The sequence below is a fragment of the Passer montanus genome, unplaced genomic scaffold, assembly GCF_014805655.1.
Source record: "Passer montanus isolate IOZ18808 unplaced genomic scaffold, ASM1480565v1 scaffold139, whole genome shotgun sequence".
Classification (NCBI taxonomy): Eukaryota; Metazoa; Chordata; class Aves; order Passeriformes; family Passeridae; genus Passer; species Passer montanus.
This window is the reverse complement of record NW_024360830.1, coordinates 870,726-893,327: the sequence shown is the minus strand read 5'-3', so window position 1 is coordinate 893,327 and position 22,602 is coordinate 870,726. Positions and strand designations below refer to the sequence as shown.

At 64.1% G+C, this 22,602-nt stretch overlaps 3 protein-coding genes across 3 annotated transcripts; all 3 read left to right on the top strand.

The window, feature by feature from the left end:
* Positions 1 to 977: 977 nt before the first annotated feature.
* On the top strand, positions 978 to 5,928 carry LOC120497860 (WAP four-disulfide core domain protein 2-like). Its single transcript, XM_039699821.1, has 5 exons — positions 978 to 1,116; positions 3,854 to 4,096; positions 4,362 to 4,496; positions 5,505 to 5,660; positions 5,746 to 5,928. The coding sequence occupies exons 1-4, from the start codon at positions 1,032 to 1,034 to the stop codon at positions 5,657 to 5,659; spliced, it is 618 nt and encodes a 205-aa protein (XP_039555755.1). The 5' UTR covers positions 978 to 1,031; the 3' UTR covers position 5,660; positions 5,746 to 5,928.
* A 1,340-nt stretch (positions 5,929 to 7,268) lies between these two features.
* On the top strand, positions 7,269 to 9,214 carry LOC120497847 (perlwapin-like). The gene is made up of 6 exons (XM_039699793.1): positions 7,269 to 7,404; positions 7,544 to 7,684; positions 7,827 to 7,970; positions 8,575 to 8,715; positions 8,927 to 9,058; positions 9,204 to 9,214. The coding sequence occupies exons 1-6, from the start codon at positions 7,269 to 7,271 to the stop codon at positions 9,212 to 9,214; spliced, it is 705 nt and encodes a 234-aa protein (XP_039555727.1).
* A 1,012-nt stretch (positions 9,215 to 10,226) lies between these two features.
* LOC120497846 (keratin-associated protein 10-4-like) lies at positions 10,227 to 15,468 on the top strand. The gene is made up of 13 exons (XM_039699792.1): positions 10,227 to 10,285; positions 10,444 to 10,526; positions 11,533 to 11,682; positions 11,997 to 12,140; positions 12,406 to 12,546; positions 12,832 to 12,966; positions 13,070 to 13,213; positions 13,323 to 13,466; positions 13,647 to 13,796; positions 13,871 to 14,011; positions 14,094 to 14,213; positions 14,753 to 14,887; positions 15,399 to 15,468. Exons 1-13 carry the CDS (start codon positions 10,227 to 10,229, stop codon positions 15,407 to 15,409), a joined length of 1,557 nt encoding a protein of 518 aa, XP_039555726.1. The 3' UTR covers positions 15,410 to 15,468.
* The last annotated feature ends 7,134 nt before the right edge of the window (positions 15,469 to 22,602 follow it).

Sequence of the window (22,602 nt, the reverse complement as noted above, 5' to 3'; positions counted from 1 at the left end):
GTAAGGCACAGAGAGCTGTGCCTACATGGCCACAGCTCAGCAATGAGAGGAGCCACAGAACAGCCCCCTGGCAGGGCTGCAGTCCCTTGACCATGCCCCTGTCTGCATGGAATGAGATGCAGGAAGCAGGTCCTGCTTGGCAGGGTCTCAGACACGGCAGTGGCAGCACAGCAGGGTCCCCAAGAGCAGGGAGCACACCTCACCCTTGGCGTGGTCACCCTTCACACGCTCAGTTGGGCTCCCTGTGACCTCCCACACCTTTGACCCCGGGCATCCCAGGGTCACCTCTCACCAGTCGGGGAGCATGGGGAGGTGAGAGGCAGCCCTATGCTGACCCCGGCACAGCACCCATCTGCTGGGACATGTCTGCAGCCAGTGACATGTCGGCACTGAGCCACCAGCCTGTCCCCACGGAGGAATGGTGCTCAGCAACGGGTGCACCCAGCCTTGTGTCTCTTGGAGGCTTCCCACGCTCTGCTCCCCTGAGGCCATGCTTGCCCGCGGGGACCCAGCCCGTTGTCCCCTGAGGCTCCACCAGCAGACGTGGCATGACGTAAGCACCAGGCCAGGACTGGGACAGGCAGGTGCTGGGTCTCTGGGATGGGCACAGACCAGCAGACCCACAGCCCTGTAACCCCAGTGACACAGTGCCAGGACAGCAGCCCCCAAGGGAACATCTTCCTGAGCAGCCCCCTCTGGGTTCCTGTCCCACAAATTCATCTAATCACTTGTCACAGCTGGGTAGTTCTGGGCTCCCCATGGCTGTAGGGTGACCCCAGCCCATGGCCTCATCTCCTTTTCCCCATGAGAGTGCTGAGGGTCCCTTCCCCTGCTGCAGCCAGGTTGCCAGGTCTGGACAAGGCTAGGTAAATCATTTCTCAGGCCGTCATTGCCTCGGGCACAACTGTGACACGCAGCAGCACTGAGTGTTTTGGCACACGAAGGTTGTGTGCACGGCCCCTCCCCAGCCCCACACAGATATAAACCCCGCCAACCTGCGCTCCTCATCCATACCTTTGGCATTCACCAACATGAAGACCACCATCATTTTGCTCCTGGGCATCCTGGCCCTGTGTGCCCAGCTGCAGGCAGCCCCTACAACTCCTGGGGACAAAGGTGAGTGCGGGGAGGCTTGGGGTGGAAGCCTTGTGCTGGCCCCTGGAGCACTGCGGGGCTGACTGGGGCAGGGGTCCCACATGGAACGAGCAGGTAGGAGCAATCCCAGAGCCAGGAACATGCCAAGCTTGGAGCATCCACACACCACTGAAGCTGTGGCTATGCCAGCAGGGCCACCGAGGTCTGCGCCGCAGGGGCAGCATGGGCAGGGGGGCTCTGCTGTGGCAGGATGTGGCAGGGGCCCTCAGCAGGTGCACAGCTGGACCTGAGGGGCCATGCACCAGTCTGTGCCCATGGTGTGGGGACCCTGTGCTGCCAACTGAGGGGCCCAGCGTCTCCAGAGGATGGGGTGTCCCTCTGTATCCCTGTGCTTGCTATCCCTGCTCTGTGCCAGCAGCGGGAGGCTGGCTCACTGCTCGGGGTCACCTCAATGTGCCCCTTTTAATCATTGACCACGTTCCCCCAGCAGTCAGGTGATGTGACTGCAGCACTTCCCTGCTGCCATGGAGCAGCCACGGTCACCCGCGAGGCTTGGGCGCAGCCACCGTGACCAGGCTCTGGTGGTGGGCACAGCTCCCGAGGGATGCAGCAGAGACGAGCCTTTGGGGTCTCACTTGAGGCTGCTGACCCCATGTGCTCAGCCAGGATCCTCCCTGGCCATGGGGACAGCTGGCAGACCCCTGTGCTGCCCACAGCCATCCTCAGCCTCTGCTGAAGAAGCACCTGGCAGAGCCAGGGTGGGGACACCAATATCCTGGATGCCATACACTGGGGACAGGAGCCAGAGCATTCCTGTCTCCCAGAAGGCGACGCCAACTGCGTGGGCTGGAGCTGCTGGCTCTGCTGCCAGCTTGCTCCAGCTGGCTGGGGGCAGTTCCAGCTGGATTGTCCCCTCAGCAACCAGCTAGGCACCTTGGAGCTGAGGCACAACTGTGGGCAAAACCACTGGTGCCCACACTGCTCCCGCCAGCTCTGTTTCCCCTGTGGTTTTCCCCTCGTCTCCTTCCATAAACCTTCTCTTTCTGAGCTCCCATGTGTTGTCACCCAGCTGCTCTTGTGCTGGCATCCTCCCTCAGAGCCTCCCAGTGCTGGCTGCTCACTGCCAGCGCCAAGGTCACCCCACGCTGGGGTCACCCTATGCTAGGGCAGAGTAGTCACAGGGTCAGATCAGGGCAATAATGCTCACAGACAGCAGCAGCACAGGGCCACAGCCAAGTCACAGTGGGACACACTGACCCTGCGTGGGCAGTGTGGGACTGGCAGCAGTGCTGCTGCTCTAGAGAAGCTGCTGCTGGCTGCAGGTGGGCTCTGTCCCTGTGCAGCACAGGTAGGGATGGTGCAGGTCCCTCCTCTCCATCCTGGTGGGCAGTGTGCCCACCTCCCAGCCGTTATCCCCCCTGGCTGACACAGCACTGTGCTCTGGCCCTGGTGCAGGGGCCACTGGGCTGCAAGATGGTTCTTTTCATTCCTGGCATCCCGATGTTGGCCCCGGGCCTGCTGTGGGAGCATCCCAGCCAGCCTGAGTGTGGCCAGGTCCCTGCAGCTCCTCAGCAGGTGCCCATCTGTGAGGGCACAGGGAAAACGGCTGCCTTGATGATCTCCTGCCACCCAGGCCTCTGCCCGTGTGTCACTCCCACTGCCGTCAGCGCTGACATGAGGTGCGGCAGTGGGGCAGGCGGCTGAGCGCCGGCTCCTGTTCCTGCATAAACACCCGGCAGGGAGGGGACCACAGGCAAAGGCAAACAGTTACTGATTTACTGCCACTCCGCCGTGCCACATTGTTGACTGTGGGGTTAAATTACCTGGAGACCGACCCCAGCAGAGCAGCCGCCAACTCGTGACTCAGGCAGGGATCATGTCCTGGCCCCGTGCACCCTTGGCCCATGCGAGTTTGCAAGATGCCTGAAGCTGGGGCTGCCTGCACCAGCAGCAAGAGCACATCACCAGGATCAGGGCAGGTTTCATCCTCCTGCAGGAGGATAGGTGCTGGCAGAGTGGCAAATGCTGATGTCAGCAGGGCAGCCATGCCAGGGGGGCGAGCCACTTGCCAGGGACAGTGAAGTGTCCTGACCCACCAGATGTGCCATGGGAAGGGTGTCCCGGACAGGCCAAAGGGACTGGGGTTGGACAGCCCCAGTACCAGCACGCTCTGGAGCACTGGGGGTGCGTGTCAGTGACACTCCCTGGCGGCCACTTGCACAAATGGTGGTCGGACGGTCCATCCGCATCCCCAGTGCTGTGGGAGGCTGTGAGGGTCCGTGGGACAGGGCTGTGGCTGGGCAGGAGCTCCCATGGCTGTGGGAAGGCGCAGGGCAGCCCCAGGGCAGGCAGCTGCCCAAGGCACAGGCAGCCTGGAGCACCCTTCACTTGAGGAGCAAGAGCTGGAGGAGAACGGTGGCTGCAACAGGCACGGGAGCTGGCTGAGCAGCAGTGGAGCTGAGCCACAACCCTGTGTGCATTGCTGGCTCCTCCTGGCCTCGGGGCATCAGCGACCCAGCCCGGGGGTTGCATTCAAGCTCACGTTGTGGTGCACGCAGGCTGAGCCTGAACGGGTGCACTGGCGCCGAGCGGTACCACTGCATCGCCAGGGCCGATGGCCACGCAGGGCTCAGTGCGGGGCTGTCCGGGGTCCGGCGAGCGGGGGCCGTGGCCAGGGGTGCCTGGCTGCTGTTCCTGCCCGGCGAGTTCTCAGCATGGCCGCCCAGTCACCTCGAGGCTCCCCCTCCCTGGTCGGCAGCCAGCAGCAGCAGATACCTGATACTCGGGTTGTGCAAGCGCGAAGGGGGAGCCTGGCCCTGCCCGGCCCTTGGGAGCCACCCGGAAGGCCGAGCCCCACCTGGAGAGCAGCTTAAAGGCCGGCCGGGCGGCCACAGCGCAGCCGGTTCCTGCACCATGCCCACGGCCCGCAGCGTCCTCATCTTGGCGGGGCTCCTGGCTCTCTGGGCAGAGCTGCCGGCAGCATCCGCCCAGAATGACACCAGTGAGTATGAGCGCGTGGCCCGGCACGGCTCGTCACGGCACGCCCGGCGAGCGGCCAGCATCCCTCCCTCCCTCCCTCCCAGCCCCAGGGCGGGCGGCGTGGGGGCCGGGGCGAGCACCGGCCCGTGCCCGGCGCGCCTGGGCTCGGCAGCATCCCTGGACCCAGCCCCGGGGCCGGGGCAGCATCTCCCGGGAAGGGAGGCAGCGCCCGCCCTGCCCGCGCCCGCCGCCCCGCTGCTGCCCACGGCCCCACCTTTGCCTTGCAGCGAAAGCCGGCGTGTGCCCCAGCCCGGCGACGGACGCCGTGAACTGCACAGCGGGGTGCCAGTCCGATGGCGACTGCGAGAGCACCCTCAAGTGCTGCCCGGCAGCCTGCGGCAAGGCCTGCCAGAAGCCTGACGGTAACACTCCCTCCTGCTCCTGGCCTGCTCCCGGCCCTGCTGCCGCTGCCACCAGCCAGCAGCCCGTCCCTGCCGGCAGCGCGGGCGCTCCGGGCGCAGTGCTGGCCACGGGCCTCGGTGCCCGGTGTGTGCTCAGCTGCAGGACAGGGACTGGGGGCTGCATGGAAGCCCAGCAGGCTCGGGGTGTGCTCCTGCTGGGCCATGCTCACCCGTTCATCCTCTCAGCGATGCAGGGGCTGAGTGGACACCCCGAAATGATGCTGGGGCTTGGGTGGAGGGTGGGGGCTGCGCCACTCCCTGTTGCAGCCCTTTTTGCGTGCTCAGCCTTGTGGGCAGCTGCCAGCCCAGGATGTGGGGGCACGGTTCTGTTGTTCATCACAGCAGTCCTTCTGGACAGCAACCCTAGGAGATGGGTGCAGGAGCTGGAATCCACAGCTGCAGACAGATGGATGTGACCTGGAGGCTCCAGTGCCTCCATGGCTGCCTGCAGGACAGCGCTGGCTTGGCTGCACCATGGTGGGGAGCTGCATGGTGCAGAGCCAGAGCTCAGTGCCAGTGGCAGGCAGCGGGGCAGGAGCCCCACGCTGCTGGGCAAAGGCTCTTTGGGGGGCCCATGATCCTGGCTGAGGCCTAGGCTGTGTCCCCATGCTGTGAACACACAGTCTGGACCATCCATGGCAGTTGTAGAGGACAAGGCCTGCGTCAGGTCTGCATGCTGCAGCTGTGCATCTGTGCCCGCCCTGTGTCTCTGAGAGGGATCACTGGGCATAGGGACCGTTGGGGACCAGTGTGCCATGTGGCCTCCCTGACATGTCCCCATCAGGTCCAGCTGGCAAGGAGTGCCAACAAGCAGATCTGTGGGATGGGGGAAATGCTGGGTACCGTGGTGGTCCCTCTTCCATGGCAGATAGGGGCCAGGGCCATGCCCACAGCTTTGGGCGCTGCAGGGTAGGCCCTGACCCCTATGCCAGGGCCAGCAGGTCTCAGCCATGTTCCTTTGCCTTTCAGAGAAGCCTGGCACCTGCCCACCCGTCAACCCGGGCATCCCCATGCTGGGCGTCTGCACCAACCAGTGCAAGACCGATGCCAACTGCTCCGGGATCCAGAAGTGTTGCAGGAACGGCTGTGGCAAGGTCTCCTGTGTGACACCCATCCTCCACTGAGGTCAGTTGGGTGCATTCCAGCCCCAGGGATCCCACAGCACAGTGCCTGTGCACCCATCCTGCTCACAGCCTCTGCTCCTTTGCAGATGCAGCTGCCTCCTGCCAGCCCAGCCACAGGGAAGCTGCTGCCCGATGCCCGTCCCTCCTGCCCTGGCCGTGGCCCTGCACCATCCCCCTGCCTTGGAGCCTTCAGCCTCAGTTTTCTCCCTGGGGTTCTCTGCTCAGGGCAAGACCCCTGCACTCTCACCAATAAAGCAGCTTCTCCCTGACACGCTGTGGCTGCCTCTCTGTCCCACACCATGGCCACCTCTTTGTTCATGCTGTGCCCACCTCTCCATCCCACACCGTGGCCACCTCTCCATCACAAGCCATGGCTGCCTCTCCCTCCCACGCCAGGGATGCCTGGAAGGGCTTCACACAAGCAGCAGCATTGACTGACTCTGTCATGCCCCCAAGGTTCGTGTGCCCTGCCAGGGGCTGTCCCACGGGTCCATGGCCCCAGTCCCTGCACACTGGCTCCTCCACCTTGGGTCCTGCAGCATGCTCAGAGCACTGTCAGGGTGCAGCTGTGTCTGTGTGCCATCAAAGCAGAGGTGCTCTCTGCTCCCTGCTCTGCAGTGGCCAGGGGACAAACAGGCTGCAGTGTGTGCTCGTACACCAGCATCACCCAGACTCCTCCTTACCTCTGCCCTGCCAGCCTGGCCATGGCACCTTGCCCACAGCAGAAGCCTGAAGGAGTTTTCAGCAGTGCAACCCTCATGCCCCAGTCCCATGTGTGCCCTGCCACAACCCTCCACACCTGTTCAAATCTGGGTTCCTGCTCCTGTCCTGCTTTCCCCTGGCACTTCCTGCTCTCCACAGGTCTCCAGAGGCCCTGTTCTTCTGTACCTGCCTGCTCCTGCTCCCCACTCCTGGGATCAGAGCATGCCCCTCTGCCTGGGAGAGGCTGGCACCCCAAGAGCCCCTGCCCTTGGCAGAGCCGTCCCCTGGGACTGAGTGACCCCACACCTTGCCCAGCTCTGCCCAGAGTCTGGTGCTGGTTCCCCCTCTCTGTGCAGTGCAGGTGCAGGCTGTGCCCTCACCACAGCTCCACAACAGCTCTCCCTGCTCCACATGTGCCAGGAGGGATCCAGTGGACACTGGAGACTGGGACAGGACACTGCTCCTGTGTCCCACCCATGCTCACAATGGTGTGGCTCTCAGTGCTGCTCAGCCTTTGGCACAGCTGCTCCCAGGTCACCAGTGACCTGGAAAGGGAGCTGTGGATGTGTCAGCCATGGGTCACGAGCCCAGCACTGCCCCAGGAGTCTCCCCCAAGCTGAATTGTTCATGCCCAGCACTCCCACAGTCCCGGAACTGTGCTGCCATGAGAAGGAGCAGCTTGGCTCGACCAGCCCCCGCTCCAGCAGGGTTTAAATCCCAGCCCGTTGCCCAAAAGCACATGGACTGCAGCACAATGCTGGGCCACTGCACCCTTCTTCTGGTGCTCCTGGCACTGCCCACCCTGGCCCAGCAGCACAGCCCCAGGGAGCAGGGCACTGCCCTCAGCCTCACTGCGTCCCCACACGGGGCCCTGCAGGGACACCGGAGCCCCACTGTCCCCCCCAAAATGGGTGAGTGCCCGGCAGGGGCGAGCGGGGCCCCTTGGCCCCCCAGACTGTACTGCCTCTCCGACCACGGCTGCCCTGGTGCTGAGAAGTGCTGCCAGATTGGGAAGGTCTGGAGCTGCCTCCTGCCCACCACAGGTACTGCTGCTCACTCCAAGGGGTGCCAGCACGAGGGTCGGGCAATGGGTGGGCTGTGGGCTGGTGCCTGTGTGGGTGCCCCTGGAGGGGGTGCCCCTGCTCCCTGAGACATGGCTGCATGGAGCATCTCCCTCTGCAGAGAGCCCGGGCTACTGCCCCCGTGCTGGCAGTGCCGTCGGGCCAAGCTGTGGGACAAGATGTCACAACGACACCGCATGCCACTTGGGAGAGAAGTGCTGCACCCGCGGCTGCTGCACCCGCTGCGTGCTTGCTGAGCCAGGTGAGGTGCCTGGAGACCCCCATGCCAGGCTGAGGATGCCCTGGGGCAGCCCCAGGGGTCTGCAGCCCCCATCACACTGTAGGGGGGTCGTGGGCAGTGGGGCCAGGCTGGCTGCAGGCCAAACCCTGAGCCTTCCCTGCAGCCAAGCCTGGGTTCTGCCCACGGAAGCGTGCCCAGAGGAGAGCTGCTGCCTGCCCCAACCTCTGCACCGATGACCGGGACTGCCCTGGGGAGCACAAGTGCTGCTTCTCTGGCTGTGGGCTGGCCTGCACCCCTCCAGACACAGGTACAGCCCTGCCAGCCTCTCTGATCCCCAGCTCCAGCCCACCACTGCACTGGTGCTGCGCCCTGGCAGAGCCCAGCGTGTGCCAGCCCTGCTGTGGACAAGGCACAGCGGCTGTGCCCGGCCAAGTGTGCAGCTGGTGGCATCCAGCCAGGCCCCAGGGAGTGTGTGCCACTGGCTGTGGCTCCCGGTGCCACACGCCTGCCCTGGGCACAGCCCCAGCCCTCAGAGCTGGCCTGCAGGGTGCTGTGGGAAGGGATCCCCAGCTCCTCTGTGATGGGTGGGAGATGGCTCTGAGCGTGTGGAAGGCTGAACCCCCTCCTGACCCTCCCTCCTGCACCCCCTCAGACTGCAACCAGAGCAAGGGTTGTCCTTCACCACCCCAGCTACCAGCTGGCATCCCGTCCTGAGCTGTGACTGGTCTCACTGGGTCAGACTGGTGTGGTGTGAGGCTGGTGACTGAGGTCATCATGGGGCTTGGGGAAGGAAGATGGAGGCGCAGGACAGGGACAGGATGGAGACTGAGGCTGTGCCAGGAGCGGGACTGGGGACAGCATCCCGGCACAGCTGCACTCTTTCCTGTCACCAGGGAGCCACCATGCCACAGCAAAGCCCGGCCTGTGCCCCGTGGTGCTGCGGGGCTCCTTGGGGCCCTGTCTGGAGCTGTGTGACACCGACGGTGACTGCGCTGGGGACGACAAGTGCTGCACCACTGGCTGTGGCCACATCTGCAAACCACCCACCAAGGGTAAACCATCGGCACCCTGTGGGGACAGACCCCTGTGCCCCCTCCCTGCCTGTCACCGTGACCCTCTGGGGGGCAATGGGATGCTGGGGACTGAGCTGCTCTCCAGTGGGGCAGGAGCTCAGTGAGGAGCTCACGCCTGCAGGCAGGGCAGCTCCCCACCCTGGAGGGGTGCCCTGAGCCCCTCACCCCTTTCTCTCTCCCCATGTGCCAGCATGGCCAGGTCTCTGTCCCCCTGCAGCAGAGTGTGATCGGGCAGACAAGTGCCTCCTCCTGTGCCTGCAGGACAGGGACTGTCCCCTTGGCCAGAAGTGCTGCCTGCAGGGCTGTGTCCACCCACTGTGGGGTACGGTCCCCTCTGGCATGCTGCCTCCTGGGTCCAGCCTGGAGGGGACAGAGGGGGGCCAGGGCAGGATCACCACAGGGCCCCCCATCCCTCAGAGAAGGAGCACTGAGGCATCCTCACTGACCACCTCACTTGCCTCCTCCAGGTACAGCGTAGCCATGGCCAGGAAGGGCTGCACCAGGAGCTGCCATTTCAGGGTCATCCTCCACCCCACTGCCATTGCACCCATGGGCTGAGCAGAGGTGCTGGTGCACCCCACACCTCTCCCTGCGCTGGACCCTGTGGAGGCAGGATGGCACCAGCATTGACTCCATGCTCCTGGTCAGGGTCCCTGGCACCCCCAGCCGTGCCAGTAAGGGCTGCAAGCTGCCTGCAGTCTCCGTGGCCAAGATTCCTAACGACCCTGCATGAGGCAAAACCCTGCATCCACAATGGCACCTCTGCCCCACAGCACTGAGACAGAATAAACCATCCCACAGGCACCTCTGCTCTGGGCACCATCCCTGGTCTGTGCTCTGGTTCCAGAGGCTCTGGCAGCCCGGGCTGTTGCAGGCAGGGAGGTGCAGGCAGCCATCCCTGCATGCAGGCACTGCCCGGGGGCAGGGAGATGGTCCCAGTTCCATGTGGGTGATTTCCGGCCATCATTGTTCCATGGTAACCACCCTGCTGGGCCTGGGGGCTGCATGATGTCCCCTCAGCAGTCAGGGACTGGAAAACCCGTTCACTCAGATTCCTTGTGCCAAGAAGGGCTCATTTGCATCCCAAAGTGTCAAAACCTGGTGGGAAAAGCAGTCACAGGTCAGGCCAGATGGAGCACCCAGACAAGGAAGGGGGCAGGGAGCATCACCCATGTGCCAGGGGCCACGGCAGGACCTGCTCACTCGTGGTGCTGGATCCCAAGCAGTCCCATGCATGGAGGCTGCACTTGGCTGAGGAGAAGCACCACGGGAGTAGAGCTGTCAGAACCCCCCGTGCTGCCCCCACAGCCATGCCAGCACCAAGCCAGGGGGTCTGTCCACACCCCCCACTCCAGGGAGCAGAGGGGCGAGTGGGGCTGGAAGGAAACCCAGAGAGGGAATGGCAGCCAGCTGCAGCAAGGATGGGGTGGTGCAACATGAGGGGCAGAAGTGCCTGACCCCATCTGGCCTTCCCAGCCCCACAGGTCACCATGACCCCAAAGCAGGGCTTGGGCAGAGATAAGCGGGATGGCTGGCGGGGCGCCGGCGGGTTCTGGGAACTGCCCCTCCTCCTGCCCCTCCTGCCCACAGCACAACCAGCTGCCACAGCAGGCAGCCCAGCTTCAGCTGCCCTGCCACTTCAGGCACCCCTGGCACAGACTTTGAACCAAGCCCCAGCTCAGCTCCAGACATGCACAGCATCCCCAGCAGCAGCAGGAGCCCAGGAGTTTTGCTCCTCCTGGGCCTCCTCATCCTCAGGGCAGAGCCGAGCGTGACACCAGAGGAGGGTGGTGAGTACCAGGAGTCAAACCCGGCAGCTGCAGCCTGGCAGCAGCTCCTTGCATCCCAGCCCCTGTGTCCCTGCCGTGTCCCCTCTGTCCCTGCCCAGATATGCTGACAGGGGCCATGTCCCAGCTGGCTGCAGCACCTGGGGGACCCTGCCCGCGGGACCCTGCCCTCACCCCAGAGTGCAGGGGCATGTGTGCATGCCCTCATCCCCGTGGGCACCCCCTGCACTCCTCGGGCACAGCAAGTGCCAGCTCCCAGCGGCACCACGTGCAGCAGGGTCTCTGCTGCATCCTGGGCACACACCCCTGCTGCCAGCCCCCGCCGTGGGACAATGCCAGGGGCGGTGCTGCCCAGCATGGCTGTGCCCACACTGAGACCACGGCCGGAGCCTCTTTGTTTGAACCGAGCAGCTGCTGTTTGCAGTGAAACTCCCGCAGCGTCTGTTTGCAGCCCAAACACGGCCCCGCCGCAGCCGGACGGGCTGAGGGCAGGGCAGCCCAGCTGGCAGCAGGAGCCGGGCACAGGCTCCAGCTGGAGCTCGCCTGAACCACAGGCAGGGCTGCCCCAGGTTTCCCAACACGGCCAAGAGGAGCAAAGGGTGCCAAGAGGAGGAGGAGGAGAAGGAAGAGGAGACGGCAGCAGTGAGGAGCGTGCTGCTGCAGTGAGGATGCCCGCGGCAGCAGGATGCCCAGGAATAGATCCTGACCTCCAGCTGGTGCTGGCTCCCTGCTGGCTTCACCCCGACAGGGCCAGTGACACTCCTCGTGGCACTTGCGAGGGCACACAGGGGCCGTGCCACCCCACACCATGACATGTCATGCCACACTGTGCCACAGTGTGCTGTGCCATGCAGGTCTCGGTGTGGGGGTCCAGCAGCCCCGGGCCATGATGCAGAGAAGCCTCCAGCCCCTGGGCTGCAGTCCCCTGCAGAGAGACCCACATCCTGCCTCCCCAGGGAAGGAGGATGAGGGGCTCTGGCACTGTCCTGACATTGCCATCCCAATGCAGGGGACTCCCAGAAACCGGGGCGGTGTCCACGGGACTTCATGCGCTGCTTGCGCCTGGAGTCCCCGCTGTGTGCCAACGACTCCAGCTGCCCCGCCGGGCTCAAGTGCTGCCACTGGGAGTGCCGGCACCGCTGCATCCCCCCGGCAGAAGGTACGGCACCGCACGACAGCTGCTGTCCCGGGGCAGCTGGCACCCTTCTCCCTGTCCCCTTCCCTGAGCGCTGTGGAGCAGCCCCGTGTGCGCTGCTAGCAGCCTCCTGACCGCCGCTGGGATGTGTGGATGGGATGGGACACGAGAAGGGGTGCAGCCAGGGTGGCAGCCCCGTGTGCGCTGCTAGCAGCCTCCTGACCGCCGCTGGGATGGGACACGGGAAGGGGCGCAGCCAGGGCAGGCAGAGGGGTCTGGCAGGGGCAGGTTTCCTGGTGCTGCCCCGGGACACCTCAGTGTGCCTCACCTCTCGGCAGAGAAGCCCGGTGCGTGCCCGGCAGCAGCCCCCGAGGGGCTCACTGCCCCCTGCTCCTTCCCCTGCCTGGAGGACAAGGACTGCCTGGGCGCGCAGAAGTGCTGCCCGCTGGGCTGCGGCTCTGCCTGCCTGGAGCCGGCGCAGGGTAAGGACTCGGCGGGGCCGGCTGGGAGCCCCGGCTCCCCCAGGGACCCTGTGTGCCATAGTTGTGTCCCTGACGCCCTGGCCCTGGGGCAGCACACGGTGCTTTCCCTGCCCCGGCAGCTCCTGGAAGCTGCAGGGAAAACCCAACCCCGGGACGTGGCCGCAGGCACCAGGATTGTGTGGGTCGTGGCAGGAGCAGGGACCCCCGGGGCAGGCAGGGCGGCAGTGCGGGATGCTGAATGGTCACAGCCCTTCTGCCCTGGCAGACCAGCGCAAGCCCAGCGAGGGCCCCACGGCGCAGCCAGGACCATTCCGGGAGCTGTGCCGAGGTGACGGTGACTGCCCCGACGCGCAGAAATGCTGCAACAGCAGCTGCGGCCACCAGTGCCTGCCGGGAGTGCCGGCCGGTGAGACAGCCCGGGACAGCCCGGGACAGCCCGGGACAGGATGGGCTCTGAGGGCGGGGACACGGCTCAGAGAGCGGGAATGACGCCGTGGCAGCAGCCACCATGGCACAGAGCTGTGGCACAAACGGGAGCCTCACCCCATGCTTGCCAGGGTGGGTTCTGCCAGGTCTGGGGTGGGGACACACTGCACAGCCCCAGGTGGGCACTGGAGTGGGGAGGAAGGGGACAGCGCAACCAGCCTCTGGTGAGGCCACCATCATGTTCTCATCCTGCTCCGCTGTGCAGAGGGCACCAGCCCTGCCCCAGTGACTCAAAGGCCACTGCAGCACCGGTGGGGATGCCTCAAGGACGAGGACTGTCCCCCGTTCCACGTGTGCTGTCACCAGCTGTGCACCAGGCACTGTGTGGCCAACAGCCAAGGTGAGGGGGCTGGGAGCCACCCCAAAGGTTCCACAGCCCCACGTGCCCGGTCCCCACGGCCCTGTCTCCAAGCAGTGGCACTGCAGCCACACCATGCCTGCAGGGAAGGATGGATTCTGCCCAGTCCGTGCCGGGCTGTTCCCCAGTTACGACTGCAGAGCCTGGTGCTGGCACGATGGCGAGTGTCCCCGCGAGGAGAAGTGCTGCCTCCGTGGCTGTGACTACGTCTGCCTGCCCCCATCCCAAGGTGCCAGACACGGGCAGGGGTGTCCCCCAGCTCCAGGGACTGTGACGCTGGGTGGGGAGCACCCGCTGCTGCTGCTTGCACTCCCAGCCCCGCTGCCTCCTGCCCCCAGAGAAACCAGGCATCTGCCCGCTGGCTGAGGAGGCTCCGCCAGCCCCGTGTGGCACCACCTGCACCAAGGACTGGCAGTGCCCGGGGGCTGAGAAGTGCTGCAGCAGCAGCAGATGTGGCAACGTGTGCTCAGCCCCGGAACCAGGTGAGCAGACACTCTCTAGAACAGTGATTCCACTGGGAATGCTGGCAAAACTCCTGGGCACAGGATGTGGGATGGCGCTGCCACAGGGCAGGCACTCAGATCCCTGGGTCAGGGCACCCCGAGGCTGCACAAAAGGAGGTGCCAGCAATACAGGGTGGTCCCTCCTCCTGCCTCTCTCAGAAAAACCCGGTGAGTGCCCGAAGGTGAGGCCACAACACGCATCGGAGCCGTGCACGGAGAAGGACTCCTGCAGCCACGACAGGGACTGCTCCCGCCAGGAGAAGTGCTGCTTCTCCGGCTGCGCCATGCGCTGCACCCGCCCTGCCCAAGGTGAGCAGGCCACAGCACAGGGCAGCGATGTGACAGCGGGGCTGGGACCTCACCAGAGTCCCCTCCTGTGGCAGAGCACCCCGGGGAGTGCCCCCGGGCAGGGCCGTGCTGGGAGCTGCGGCGCGGGAGCCAGTGCCTGGATGACAGCGTCTGCCGGCGACAGGAGAAGTGCTGTGACACCGGCTGTGGCCGGGAGTGCGTGGCCGTGCCCAGAGGTAGAAGGCACAGCCTGTGCGGGGGGAGCTGGCCCCAGCCCCCCAAGGGCAGGCAGGTGACAGCAAGGTGGTGGCCCTGCAGGCAGCGGGGACAAAGCTGATGGCCTGTGTGTGGAGGAGTGCCAGGCTGATTCACAGTGTCCCCGCGGGCAGCGGTGCACCAGCGTCGGCTGTGGCCACGTCTGCATGGACATCCCGGGAGGTGAGAACCAGCCAGGCCTTCCAGGAGATGTGTGGCTGCCCTGGAGTGCCCCATGGTGAGGTGGCCCAGGCCAGATGTGCCCCAGCTGGTCATCTGCCTGTGATTTCCTTGCAGGCAGAGTGGGAGTGTGCCCCATCCCCACGGGAGGGGGCACATGCTTGGACCTGTGTGACTTCGACGAGGCGTGTCCCTGGGGCTACAAATGCTGCAGTAATGGCTGTGGCCATGTCTGCACACCAGCCTCTCTGCAAGGTCAGACCCCCACACCCGCCCAGCCCAGCAGGGACAGAGCCCAGGTCCCCTTGGCACCCACTCCAGGGCACCCTGGCCCTTCATCCCCAATGAGGACCCCTCACCATGACCGCACTAGAACCCCGAGCTGGGTCTGCCAAGGCAGCTGTACCCGTGGGGGTCTCACACCCTCCACAGATATGATCTGCCCCCATCCTCCTTCCCATGCCTCCCCCTCTTTCTGTGCAAGTGATGAGCACACACAGCCTCAGCTTAGGCCCCAGGTGACCATCGTCCCCTGCCCACAGAGCAGGACACTGTGGCTGTGCCCCAGGCCAGGGCTGAGCGGTGCTCGGAGGAGTGCGAGGCCGACTCGCAGTGTCCCTGGGGACAGAGGTGCACCCGCACCTCCTGCGGCCGTGTCTGCGTGGACACTCCTGGAGGTGAGGCACAGGACACCCGGGAGACGTGGGGTGTCTCAGCCAGGTGGTCCATGGCAGGGTGCTCTGCCCTGCAGGCAGAGGTGGAGTGTGCCCCACGCCTGGGGGCGGTGGGACCTGCCTGGACCTGTGCAGCCTCGATGAGCAATGTCCCTGGGGCCACAAGTGCTGCAGCAACAGCTGCGGCCACGTCTGCACGAGGGTGTCTGGTGGTAAGGAGGCCTGTGGCCACCGTGAAGGGGGCCAGCACCAGGGCTAACACCAGGTCATGCAGGGTGCCAGCTGACCTGTGTGAAGGGCACAGCCCTTGGTGTGCTCCCAGCTCAGCGTCACTGTGAGGCCACTTCCCACTGCTGCCCCATTGCTCTGCTCCCAGCAGGGCAAATGAGGGATCTGAAGTGATGTGGAGTGGGATGGAGCTCTCATGGAGCTGGCCATCATGGCTGCAATCATGGCCACTGGTCCCTCACTCCTGCAGCCTCGTTGCTCCCTAAAAGCACATCCTCCTTTTCAGATGCTGTGTGATTGGAGAGCAGCTCCTCTGCAGCAGGAAGTCGGGGGACATGGCACAGTCATGAGCCCCAGCTGGCCTGTCCCCTCCCCACCACCTCCAGCAATAAAGTGTGTGCTTGACTGGCCCCGGCTGCCCCATGTGGTCCTGGAGTGGCCTCGAAATCACCTGAGGCCCCCAGGGCCAGGAGGTTGAGCCAGAGCTGGTGCCACAGGACCAGTGCAGACACAGACCTGGGTCAGGGCAGGGTGGGGACAGGCACCACCCCGGGCATCCATCGAGGCAGGAGCTGTTCCTCCTCCATTCAGTGGCTCCAGCTCCCAGTCAGGTCGTGTCAGCAGCTTGAGGCAGGGTTGGGCTGGGAGCCCACCCGTGGCAGTGGGAGGTGCAGGGTGCAGGCTGGGTGAGCCCTGCCGTGCCAGGCTGCTGGAGGCACCACTGCCCAGGCCCCACAAGGGAGGAGTGCCCAGGGGACTGAGCCCTGCCGTGCCAGGCTGCTGGAGGCACCCACTGCCCAGGCCCCATGAGGGAGGAGTGCCCAGGGGATGGGCACTGTCTGCTCCTGCCAGCTCAGGCAGGAAGGACCAGACCCAGACCTGCTCATCCAGGGACCGGTCCTTGTATTGTCACAGTCCAAGGGGAGGGACAGGCTCCTCGGCTCAGGCACCAGGCATAGCAGGGGGCATCCACGCTGGCATGGGCATGTCCCTGTCTTTAGGCAGTGAGCATCCCAGGCAAGCCACAGCCCCCAGCATGGCCACCCAGGCCCACAGCCCTCATTGCCACCAGTCCCATGGTCTCCCTGTAGGGTCGGGGATATGTCACCAGCAGCAGCTTCCCCCAGGCTGGGGCTGTGCAGAAGCCACCACTTCCTGGGTCAGCACTGCCAGGCACCTGGAACTGAGAGCTGGGGCATCAGGAGAGGGGCCAGGAGCAGCTGCCATCTGTGGCCCATGGCCCACAGCACATTGCTAGTTACTGACGTGGGAACAGGCCTGGAAGCACTCGCCCTTGGTCTCAAAGTTGTTCCTGTTGCCGCCGCAGCCGCCGTAGATGAACTCCTCGCACTGCTGGCTGGAGGCGTTGAAGAAGAAGCGACGGAAAAGAGCCTTGCAGTTCCCACAGACTGAGGGCAGGTAGCAGAAGTCTGCACGATCCAAAGGGGACAGGCTGAGCCAGGGCAGGGGGACACATCACCATGCTCAGCACTCTCATGCCCTCAGACAGCCCCGCACAGCTCTGGTTCCCTTTTACTGCCATTCCCTTCGTGCCAGCACACAGCTCTGCACACAGCTGCCTACAGCCACACACACCAGTAGCTCCCCCACAGACACACAGGGTCTGCAAGACCCATCAAGAGCTCAGGAACACGCCAGGGACCTCCCTTCCCAGTTTGCTACCCCATGTCAGACAGCACCCCTCCTGTCAGCCACCCCTGTGAATGCCATGCTGCCACTGCAGAGCCCCCACTGAGTCCTCACCCAGCACTGGCTCCTGGCACGTGTGGCCACACTTGCTGGGACAGCACTTGGTGACCCCGTGGCAGTCAGCATCGCTGGTGCAGTGTGAACAGGAGGCACCCATGGGGCAGGAGCCACAGTCCTTGTCCAGCGGGTCCTCCACCTCTGCGATGTGGTAGCAGTACCCAGGCTTTGCTGCAGGACACAGTGGCCAGGACGCTGCTGAGAGGCACACAGCAGGGGCCACAGCAGCCCCCGGTGCCCCGGGGCCAGACCCCAGCCTCCCACAGACACCTGTAGGCACCTGGCAGCATATGTGGCAGTGGGCAACAGTGGCACCCGGAGCATCCCCATTCCCAGGCCATGACCCGGCCACACTCACCCATCCCCAGCTCCTGCTGTCCAGTCGTATGCGGGGCCGGGCTGGACCGCTTGGCGAGGGGGAGCAGGGCAGCAAGGAGGAGAAGACAGCCAGGTGGCAGCTCCATGGTGCCCTGGACGGCCGGCTCTGGCCCCGGGTGTGGTGGGCTGGGATTTAAGGTGTGCAGGCGGGGCGGAGGGAGCAGGGCTGGTGCCTAAACCAAGCTAATACCTGCCATGCAGGTAACAAGCCACACCCGGGCAGGGCCTGCTCTCCCTGGTGGCATCCTGGCCACAGCCCTGGAGCTGGGGGGACCGGTAGGACAGGACAGCTGTCCCGGCACAGCCCTCAGGGAGCCCGGCTGGGTGGCAGCAGCATACCCAGGCTGGGCTGGGGACAGCACCAGTGGCTGCCATAGCCTCCTGGGGACAAGCCTGTGTTGGTGACAGACATGGGAAGGTTGGCACTGGCCTCTGCATTGCCAGGGATGATGACAGTGCCATGCCAGGGCATGGAAAGCTGCCAGCTCTGGCACAGCCATCAGCCAGGGAAGGGCTGGTTGCAGCACTGCTCTCCCTGTGCTCCCTGTGGTGCAAGTCCTGCGGAAAGGCTGTGCCAGAGGTGCATCCCTTCATCACTGTCTCCCATGCTCCCTCTCGTCTGACAGAGAGCATCCCGGGCAGGACGGGTACCCAGGGCTGAGCCTGTGGGTACCAGCTCGCTGCCTGCCACTGTGGCTGTGGAAGGCAGGTCCCCCTGATGCTCCCATCCATTCCCATCCTGTCCCTTTGCTGCCTCCTTCATCACCCTCTCCGGGTTTGGGGCCGTCCCCTTCACCCTCCCCTCCCGCGGAACAGCAGCGCGGAGCCGTGCCCGGTGCCCCCCGGCAGACCCCCGCCCCGGGCAGCAGGCTGGGGCTCCGGGGGCTGCTTCGTGCCTGGGACACGGCTCGCAGCCGGCTCAGCTGCCAGGCCAGGGGCCCGGAGCTGGGAGGCACCGGCCGGTGGGTGGGCGTGGGGTGAAACCTGCCAAAGGAGCGAGAAACACATTAAGATGTTCCCATTCAGCAAGAATAATTGTTATGCTAATTACTGCCGCAATTATCGTCCCAAGGGGGAAGCGGAGGGCGAGGAAAGCTCCGTGGGGAGGGGCCAGGAAAGTGGAGTCGGGGTGGGGTTTGGAGGGCGGTGCCCCCCGCCCGCGCCCCGCCGCAGCTTTTCCTGCCCGTCCTGCGGAGCCCCGGGATGAGGTCGTGGCCGTGTCCCCGGGATGAGGTCGTGGCCGTGTCCCCGTGACGTGGCCGGTCCTGAGCAGGGGTGGCAGCAGATCCGGGGACGTGCCGGAGGCGGTCGGGGGTGCAGAGTCAGGGTGGGCAGTGCAAAGCCACCCTTGCACAGGGACCTAGCGATCACCCTCGGTGGCCGCAGCGCCAAAATCCACCGCGGCTGAATGTTTCCTGCTGTCTCCCCGGGGAATCGCAGGGGCCGGGTGATCACCGGACGAACCAAAGGCGTCTTCCAGAGCAGCCCCGCCTGTCCCTGCCCCGGCAGCAGCAGCATGGCCGGGCTGGGACAACGCCACGGTGGATGGGGGGACGGTGCCAGAGAGGAGGGGGGCCGCTCCCCGGTGGATGTTGAGGTTTCACATGACAGAAAACCACTTCCAGAGGAGGACCTGTGTCGTACGCCCTTGTCCTGCCCTGACAGCAGGCACCCACAGGGTGAGCAATGGGCGCAGCCGGCAGGGCAGAGCCACCGGCTCCTCTGTGGGACAGCAGTGACGGGGTACCCGGGGAACACCCAGGAATGCGGCACCTCCCAGGAATGCGGCACCCGGCAGGGACAGAGGCAGAGCGGCGCTGTGCCGCCGGGATGATGATGATGATGATGATGATGATGATGATGATGATGATGATGATGCTGTCCCTGGGCAGGCCAGGAGCGGCCCGAGGGCTGAGCAGGGAGCCCGGAGCACACACGTGTGCACACCTGGCTCCCACGTGCGCGCACACACCCACAGCGGTGCGCAGTGCGTGAACCCTCTGCCCCTGCAGGGACGGGCACGCCCGGAAGGGACTGGCAGGGAAAGCCCCGGCAGCTCCTGTGCCCAGCTTGTGACACCGCGGTGCCCAGCGCGGCCAATCCCATGGAGGGGGCAGCGGCACCTGAGCGCCGTGTGACGGGAATCTGAGCACCGGCAAGGACACGGCCCGGTGCTGCAGCCCTGGTGCCCACGCAGAGCCCCCGTCCCTGTGCCCAGCAGCAGGACCCCCCGGCCCTGGAGCTTTCCTGGATCCCAGGTGCTGGGCAGCGGCTGCACGAGAGATGCAGGGCTGAGGGGCTGGTGGCAGCGCGGGGCTGTGTGACAGACCGTGTCCGGTCACAGGACGTCCCTCGGGATCCAGCGATTGTTCCCAGAGGCAGAACAATGCCCGGAGAGCTGCCAGGGCACCACGGGCTGCTCCACAGCGCCCGGCCCGGGGAGCTCCTGCTGTTCCACCAGGCCAGCCCCAAGCAGGGTCCCCGGCCCTCTGCTGCTGCCTGCCCCGTGTGTGTCTCCTGCAGCCGGGAGTTGCACTGGCTGCTCCTCTCTTGTGGCACAGTGTGGCTCTCTGGGGGCTGCACGGAGCCCAGCACCAACAGCAGCACCTTCCAGCCTCCCCCGAGGCTGGGCCAGCCCGGCTGCCCGCGGGAGGGAGGGGACGGAGGGTTCACGCTCAGATGGAGCGTGTCATGTACTGGGGCATGGGCCAGGTCATGGGCACCAACCTTGTGCCCCAGGAGGGTTTAAAGGGCTGCCTGTGCCCAGAGAGGCAGCCCCCACGCTGCCCATCCATGCCATGCGGCTGCTGTCGCTGCTCCTGCTCCTGGGGCTCTGCTGCCTCTGGGCCCGGCTGGTCTCCCCCGGTGAGTCTGGGTGGGCACGGGTGGGCACGGGTGGATGTGGGACCCAGTGGAGCCATGCTGCAGGAGGATGTGCAGCCATGGGCACAGAAATCACTGTGACCATGGCTGGGAGTGCAGCATCCCACCTGTGCTGTCTCCCTGACATCTTTGCACGCTGCAGAAATGACCACCAAACCCCCCCACGGCTCCCTGGGAGAGCTGGGACCCCTGTCTGGGGTCTCTGGAGCCTCACCCTCAGGGTCCTGCTGGGGTCTGACAGATGTGCCCAGTCATGCTACAGAGTGAGGGTCTGAACACGGATTCCTCTCTTTCCCAGGATTCACCTAGCCCCCTTGGACCTGGACCAAGGACCCAGTCTGTGCAGCCAAGCCACACCAGACAGCCAGACAACAGCTGGACAGCTGGACAGCCAGCCATGGAGGGCTCCATCAGCTGCTGGATAATCACCCAGCCTCCCAATCCCACCTCAGCACCCTCAGCTCTGTGCTTGCCATAGGGGTCTCTGTGCTGCCCACCCCCCAGTAAACCCAGTCTGATGAACAATGTCTGGCTCCTGCTGCATCTGTGTCCTGGTGAGCCCCCACCAGCTTCTGAGACCTTCAGTCCCCGTGGGAGGGATGGGGGCCCTGGACAAGCCTTTGGAGGATGCCTGGGGAGCCTCAGGGAGCTGGGGCCACGGTGGGGAGGTCTCCTCTGGTGCAGAGATGCTCTGTGGGTCCTGGGTGGGGGCGTGCCTGAGGCTGTCTCTGGGGGTCTCCCACAGGGAACAGAAGCATTTTGGTGTGTGGAGGGCCCTGCTGAGCCCACCCTGGGCAGGAGCAGCAGCAGAGGGTCCCTGTGCAGGGACAGCCACCGTGACTGGGCCGTGCCAGGCACTGACCAAGGACAGCTTGTCACACCCAGCCAGTGGCCAGTGTGGGGTTTATCAGGAAAGCCCTGCCCAAAATCAAAACACCACTGGTGCCCAGGACCAGCCCTGGCAGTGAGGCAGAGGAAGAGGCCCCTGCACCCACACACTGTGGGCTCTCCTCGCCTCACATGTTCTTTGTGTACCTTGTGGCATCAGCCAGCAAGTGTAATCACTGTCACCATCACTGTAATCATCATCATCATCATCATCATCATCATCAGTGTTAAAGAAAGTTTTCACACCAGGCTCTCACCTCCATCAGACAGATTTATTGGCACAGATCAATCATGAACTCTGGTAGCTTGAGCTGCAGCCCCAAAAGGAGGACTCCAAACAAAGAAATCTCTGGGCAATTACACCCTTAGAGTGTAAACTCCCCACACCTCACACGACAGTCCAGATCAAGACTCTTCTTAGGCTCTGGGGTCTTCTCACTCTTCATTGCCTGTTTTGTTACCAAGTGGCTGCCACATTTCCACACCCTCTGAGGTCAGTGTTGGTGGGGGTTTCACTCAGATCTGTGGTCCATGTTACAGTATGGTTGTTACAGTTCATACACCATGATCTATGGGCTGTCCACCCCAGCTGTTCATTTTTAAGTAACATTTAAGCTACAGCTTCATCTATTCTAGTATTGATGTTCAGACTGTCAGCCCTGGGTTTCACTACTCTCTGTCTTTTACCTACACAACAAACCCAATAGGGTTCAGATAAAGTTCAACTTGCACCAGGTCCAGCTCCTGATATCAAACAAGCACTCAGCTACTTTCAAATAATAAACATTTTCAACAGTCATGATCAGCACACTCATCATCACTGTTGTCACCACCATCATTGCCGTCATCCTTCTCCCTGTCAGATCCATGCTCAGATCCAGGATTCTTTCCCTCCTCAGGCTTCTCTGGCTTCTCCCCCAGCACAGGTCCCTCCCAGATGCCACCTTCCCACCAGTCTCCAGCTTCTCTGCAGTCTCCAGCCTTGCTACAGCCTCTAGCTTTTCCCTAGTCACAGTCTTCCCTCACATTCTGGGGGTTCTTTCCCTTAATTTGGTTTCTTGCCAGGGGAATTACTATAAACAATCAGCTAATACTTACACCACAATGGGAGTTTGTTAAAGGTATATTGTCCCTTCTCAAGGAAATGGCCATTTATTCTGCTCTAATAAGGGGGCTACAAAGGACACATCTTTCATACCCAGTGCTGCCACCCATGGGTGAGTGGCTGCAGAAATCCCATTTTGTGCTGCAGCAGAAGTTGGGCACTGTGGTACATTAGTGACTGTCGCCTCAGGGAGTGCAGGTGCTGCACAGAGCACACGCTGCAGCCTCCTGAGTCAGGGTTAGGGCTGGCATTTGAGCCACAGGACATCCCCTGCTGGACAGCAGACACCACGTCTGGCCTTTCAGAACACCAGAAGCCAAATGTTCATTGTGATCTCTGAGTGCAAAGCAAGTGGCTGACACACACTTCACGCCCACGCGTGTTCTCACCCGGGGGCCATGAATTAACCTGGGTGGTTTGGCTTTTGGCACTTGTTCTGTTTACTCCAGTAACTTTAACTCTTTGCTGA